This window comes from Peromyscus maniculatus, chromosome 20 (assembly GCF_049852395.1).
Source record: "Peromyscus maniculatus bairdii isolate BWxNUB_F1_BW_parent chromosome 20, HU_Pman_BW_mat_3.1, whole genome shotgun sequence".
Lineage (NCBI taxonomy): Eukaryota > Metazoa > Chordata > Mammalia > Rodentia > Cricetidae > Peromyscus > Peromyscus maniculatus.
In genome coordinates this window covers 44,417,243-44,423,411 of record NC_134871.1, presented here as the reverse complement: position 1 = coordinate 44,423,411, position 6,169 = coordinate 44,417,243, and the positions used below count along the sequence as shown (strand labels likewise).

Genomic DNA, 6,169 nt, shown 5'->3' with positions numbered 1-6,169 from the left:
GCTGTTACTCACTATTCAGGAATTTACGATCCTCTGTGTCCCCTGGATGGGCACCCAAAGCCCACAGCCTGTACTGTTACTCACTATTCAGGAATTTAAAGCTTTAGTAAATGCCTGTGATCCCTGAGAGAGGGGTAAGAGGCCCCATGGACAGGTCACACCTGGAAAAAGCCCTGCAGGGCATAGGCTCGAGGGAGGTGCAGAGAGACACTTCTTTAACTTCCTCATGCTACTGTAGTGAGTATCTGTCACTCTCTCTCACTCTTGGATGGTAAGATAGGGCCAGGCGGCATGCTCCTCAGGGTCTTAAGCTAGTCAAAAGGCCACGCCCTAGGAGCTGGTACCCCAAAGTCATAGGTGGAACGAATACCCACGACATGCTATCTCGATATCGACATGGGGGGGGACATCAGCTGTAGAAATGGGGTCCCCATGCAGATCCCCACCCCCCAGGATCCAGGTTATTCCCAGGTGTAAGAAGGGCTTCCTTCAAAAGCTTTCCCCCGGGAATGGGAAGGGTGGGCATGTCCTCCTGTAGACGGCCTCTCCCAAAAACTTCTAATGGCGTGGATGCAGACTCAGCAGAAGGAACTCGGGAGTGTGGGCTGGACACACTCCTGCGTGGGGTGGGGTGGGGGCAGCTGGCTGCCTTCTCTGAGACGTTTGTGTTTGTATTTCCTGTGTGCCTGCAGTATGCAACAAAGTTGGTTGTTTGTTTGTTTTGAGACAGGGTCTTGCTATGTAGCTCTGGCTGGCCCGGAACTGCTATATAGACCAAGCTGGCCTCAGAGGCGGCAGAGAGTTGCCTCCCTCTGAGCCTCAAGCTCTGGGATTAAAGGTGAGTGCCACCACGCCCAGCTAGCATAAAGTTTTGTGTAGTCGATTCCCTGGGGGTAGAGGAAGCTGCAGAATGCTCTCCTTCCCAGGGGCTCCTCTTATCCATGGAAACTCAGGGCTTCCTGCACTGGGAAGGTCGTAGAGGAGCACACAGTAGCACACAGGGCTCTGAGAAGCTTGGCAGTGTGCCCGAGTCTGTACAGCAAGGGCTGGGTGTCCTGAGATACGCAGTCCTACCTCCTGCCAGGTGCCACATAGGCGTCCTACCAAGACCAGGCCTCTAACCCCTAAAGTCAATGGCATGTCCACGACCCTTGATAGGCATTGCCCAGGTGGAGGCCGGGCTCATGACGGGCTGCTTAAGGACAGACGCTCTCTCCAACTTACCCAACAGGTATTTATTACAGGCCTACTGTGTTCCGGGGCTCTACAAACATGAGGCAGGTCCACCACCACCACCCCCACAGCGACATCGGGTCTCATCTCCTAGGACTCCCAGTACCTCACACCCACCTCCCAGCTTCATTTCTGCCCAGTCCATCTCATCTCAGCCTTCACCAGACCCTTCCCAACTGCGGCTGTGCAGACGAGCTCAGCTCCTGGAGGGCAGGGTGGGGAGGGAGTCCTGCAGCAGAAGCGCCAGAGCAGAACTGGGGCGGGGGGGGGGGGGGGGGGGGGGGCAGAGTGCTGATGGGGGAGGGGAGGGGGAGGGGCAAAGTGCCAGCTGTAGAAATTGAAGCAGCAGAGAGAAGGAGGGCGCACCAGGAGAGGCAGGATGAAGGCCGGCCCTTGTGTGGATGCTAGGAGTGGGGGTGTTAGGGGGAGGCATCCCTGCACAGTAGAGGCTGTAGCAGGACTCTCCTAGAGCCTATAGATGGCTGGAACCCCACAGCAACAGGCTGCAGAGCACAGTGAGCAGCCCCAGGGTGCTGGCTGGCTTCAGGGTGTGGGCCCCACTGACGTTGCACAGGTCGGTGGAGCAGCACGTGACGTTCTTCTTGCCCACGTAGTAGTTCTCCGAGTCGTCCTCACAGTTTGAGCTGCAGCCCTTACTGATAACTGTCACGAGTCCAATGGCCCCTGGGAAGACAGGGTGACACTTGGGTAGAAGCCAGGTCTTGCTATTCCCCTCCCCTGCCCCTGCCTCGGGGCCCCTTCCTGAGCATGCTAACGCTCTGGAGGAGGAGGAGGGTAGGAAGGTGGAGTTGAGGGTTGGGATGGCCGCGCAGGAATGTGCAGATATATGGATAGGTGGGCAGATGGACAGAGGGAGAACTGTGGCAAAGCCCAAAGTCGAGATTCTTTGCTGCTTAGCTCGAGAAGGGAGGGATGCTGAAAAGGCAGGATAGCAGAGTGGCTGGGCAGCAGAGCAACAGGTGGCGAGAGCTGTGTGGGGCAGTCGGGGGGGGGGGGGGGGGACGGACGGACTCACGGACGCGTGATGTCCAACAACTGTTCTGGCCCTGGCTGCAGTTCTGCACGTTCAGGCAGTCTCTGTTGCTCACTTGCGCTGTGCATGAATAGCACTGCAGGCCGGCACCTGTGGATGAAGCCGGAGGCTTGAGGCTCGGAGGCTGGCCAGCTGCACTCCAAGAGAGCCTTCCCAGACACTCTCATCCCCACACAGAGTGGAGAGACCCATCTCGGTCCCCTCCAGGCTGCTGAAGCGGAAGTCCAAAAGCCTCTGACACCCTTCTGGGAGGGCTCTGCGCCAGCCTACCTCACCGTGGTCACCCAAAGCCCACAGCCTGTGCTGTTACTATGTCAGGAATTTAAAGCTTTTATTAAACGCCTGTGATCCCTGAGAGAGGGGTAAGAGGCCCCAGGGACAGGTCACGCCTGGAAAAAGCCCCGCTGGGCACTAGGCTGGAGGGAGGTGCAGAGAGACACTTCCTTAACTTGTGCGTGCTGCTTGCTGGGCACTGAGGTCGTCTGTCTTTGTCCCCTAAACCCAGCTTGCTCTCAGCCCCTCCTAGACCCCCACGATGCTGTGTGGCAATGGTAGGGCCCCTGGGCCCATCCTGCTCTGTGTCTGGGGCAAGTGGCCCCAGATGCCAGGATGTGTTGGTTGTCTTCTCTCTTCAAAAAAAAAAAATGATAAAGCTGGGGTTCAAGTCACACCTGTCGGAACAGATGCTGAACCCCCAACTTCAGTGGCTACAACCTTCGTGCTGTGTAGGTCTCCGGTGCCTTACAGGCAGTCCCCCCCCCCTCCCCACCCCTGTGTAAATGAGGAAGCTGAGGCTTTGAAAGTATAGTGACCTTTTGGGAGTCACTTGACGGGAGGGCCCAGCACACTAGATCATCCCAGACTGACCACCCAGTGGACTCTCACACTGGAGGAAAAAGGAGCCGGGGGTAGCCCCTTGAGTCCCCCCCTCTCAAGACATCCTGAGTACCCTTTCCTGCTCCGTTCCTCCCAGCCTGCCTCTCACGGGACGATAGTGAGAGCCCTCCCTGCAAAGCTGCCCAGGCTCCTTGCTCTTCTCTCTCCTATTCCCTCCTCTTAGTCCATCAGCCCCTTTAACATTTCCGCTTCACTCTTCCCTAGCCCTGCCCCATGGCCGTCTGAAGCTTACCTGGCTGCAGGGCCAAGCAGGTGGCCAACAGGACGAAGAGGATTGCCTTCATGGTCGCAATGGGCAGCTGGGAGTGTGCCTCCAAAGGCTGTTTTTTTATATGGCTTCAGCTGGTGGAGGAGGGTCTGTTACCCACAGTCAACAGTGACAGGTTCCCTGGAGCCAGTGAAAGCCCAGGGACCGGCCCATTCCAATCTGATCTCACACACCTCCCACTGCCTGTGTCCTTCTTTGTGGTGCTGGAGGGCACAGCCTTTCCAGGGTGTGGCCACGGCCTCTGCTAGAAGCCCTTTCTCAGCCACCCACAAAACAAGGGCTGGAAATCCTAAGACACCCACACTGTGCCTGCCCTTCTCAGGGGAGTGAGGCCAGTTCTGAAACATCACTTTCTTGAGGTTCTCTACTCCCCAAGTCATTTTGGCCAAGACAAAGGTGCATCTGTGGGACCCCAGTGCTCGGCACCAAGGCTGTGTTGCCTTCCCGGGGACCCATGCTCCCTGAGAAAACAGGCCTGGATTGAAGGCCACAATGACTGGCTGCTAGAAGGTGTCCCTGAATAGGGGCTCTTCTGGGGTAGCCTTCCTTGAATAGGGACCCAGGAACCGCTGAGGAGTTTGGACAGCCATAAGAGCGTGTCCTAGAGCGTTGGAGTGTGCCAGGCCCTGGACTAAGGGATCTAGCCTCAGGACCTTGTTTATCCCCCAACTTGGAACTTTAGCTACAAGAGTCGGGAAACACAGCTTCCAGGCCACCACTTGAGATGTGCTGCTGTCCCCAGACCCACCTCGCACACTGCTCTGCGGTCTGGGGGGCACCCAGCCTACAAAGCAGGGAGGGATGGAGATCAGGCCGTCTCTCCCCGGGCAGCCTCCCTGCTGGGTTGTAGTGGTAGTGGCTGTCTCTCTTTAGCAGAGGCCACAGATCTCGTGGGTCAGTCTTCCCCAGCCAGCTCTGACCACAGTTGCCTTTAGATCCAGGGGTTCGGTGCTTCCTACAGCTGTTGGCTTTGGGGTGATTCATAGTCTTTGTTGTTTGTCTCAACCTGAGGCTCACCTACACCCTTCATCCTTCAGCCAGGCTCTCTTGGTAACCTTGCTGGGCACACTGTTGTTCTGGCCAGATGCCAGTGGGTAGAAATGCTGGCCATGGCCGCCATCCACTTGCCCACAACCAGGGACAGTGGTCTCTGGTGTTCTCTTGCCCCTGCTGATAGATCCCTGACTACCCCTCCACCCTAAAAGTACCCCGAGAACAGCCTGGCCTTTAAGGCATGTGAGAGTGTTAAGTATTCCCCTCTAGCCTCAAGGAAACATGCCACGTCCCAGCCATGCCCAGACCGTGCAACAACCACAGATTGGCCCATGGACTCTACTTGCAGTAATATGTAATCTCCCCTGCCCAACTCTCTAGCACTCCGGGGCTGGCCTCTTTTCCCTGGAAATTCTCTCTTTTGGCAGTAAAGAATCTGTGGCTGAGAGAGAGAGAGAGAGAGAGAGAAAGAGAGAGAGAGAGAGAGAGAGAGAAAGAGAGAGAGAGAGAGAGAGAGAGAGAGAGAGAGAGAGAGAGAGAGAGAGAGAGAGAGGCAAGATCCTGCTCAAGGTCACACAGAGTGAGGGTACCCTCCCCGGATGCTTTCCTGTTCTCTGCCCACCTAGAATTTCCTCTTGGAACATCCCCTCCTGCCACAAGCCTGCCAGTCCAAGGGAGTGTTGTAAGCGCCCACAGCTTGGCTGTGTCCATGGATGGCTGTCTGCCTGCTCCCACCCACCATGACGGCTGCCCCTGGAGAGACCTTGCTTATCTGTCTTGGCACTGGAGGCACCGGCACCCAGCACCAGCTGGAACAGTCATTCCCCAAATATTTACAGGTGTGTAAATGTTTGTCGATCGTGCTTGATATGAAGTGAATATTCTAAAGGCAGTGGTTCTTGAATGGAACACGCCTCCTCCCCCAGGATCAATGCCTAGAGGCAGTTCTGGTTGGCTCAGCCCGGGGGCACTGGATGGATATAGTGGGCACAGGCCAAGATCTGCTCAACACCCACAGTACCAGAACCTTGCAGAACCTCTGGGCCCCAAACACCAGTGATGTCCAGAGGGGGAACTCTGGTCAAAGGGTAGCCTAGTAACCTTACCTCATCTCAAATATTGAAGACTGTGACTATGATTTCCCTACAGCCCCACCTCTCACCACAGGCTTAACTCTGACCTCAGCCCAACTCTGAACCCTCATTCTGGTGACTCTAGTCCCCAAATAGGGCAATATCATGGCCACACCCTGAGTCCTGGCTATGCCCATACATGAGCCTGATCATGACCACATGTTGAACCTGACCCTGGTCACACTCTGAGTCTTGATCCTTGATACACACTGAGCCCTGATCCTGGTCACTCTTCCTAATCCTGGACACACAGTGAGCTCTGCTTCTGCTCACACAGTGATCCTGACTCTGGTTGCAAGCTGCTCCTTGACCCTACCCACACACTGAGTCTTGATCCTGGTCATACCGTGTGCCATTTCTCTAACCACATATTGAGCAGTGGACTCTACTCACACAGTGAGCCCTGATTCTGCTCACACACTGAGCCTGATTATGGTTACGGTATGAGGCTTGATCTTGGTTACACACGTAGCTCTGAACTTAGCTGCTGGCTAACCCCTGGCCCTTGCCAGTCACACTTAGGGCATGCACTGAATGCAAACTTGTGGCCTGAACTGAGCATGAATCCTCTGGTGGCACACTTCCTGAGAA

General features: G+C 56.0%; 1 protein-coding gene across 1 annotated transcript; it reads right to left on the bottom strand.

The window, feature by feature from the left end:
- Positions 1-1,517: 1,517 nt before the first annotated feature.
- Positions 1,518-3,622, bottom strand: Psca (prostate stem cell antigen). The gene is made up of 3 exons (XM_006989376.4): positions 3,417-3,622; positions 2,270-2,377; positions 1,518-1,917 (listed from the first exon to the last, which is right to left on the bottom strand). The coding sequence occupies exons 1-3, from the start codon at positions 3,466-3,468 to the stop codon at positions 1,706-1,708; spliced, it is 372 nt and encodes a 123-aa protein (XP_006989438.1). The 5' UTR covers positions 3,469-3,622; the 3' UTR covers positions 1,518-1,705.
- Positions 3,623-6,169: the final 2,547 nt, after the last annotated feature.

Excerpts from the sequence above, each read along its gene's own strand:
- Psca (XM_006989376.4), bottom strand. The coding sequence starts at position 3,468 with ATGAAGGCAATCCTCTTCGTCCTGTTGGCCACCTGCTTGGCCCTGCAG. Across the intron at positions 2,378-3,416 it reads CTGCTTGGCCCTGCAGCCAG|GTGCCGGCCTGCAGTGCTAT; the intron begins GTAAGCTTCAGA and ends CTTCATCCACAG. Across the intron at positions 1,918-2,269 it reads TTGTTGGACATCACGCGTCC|GGGCCATTGGACTCGTGACA; the intron begins GTGAGTCCGTCC and ends CTGTCTTCCCAG.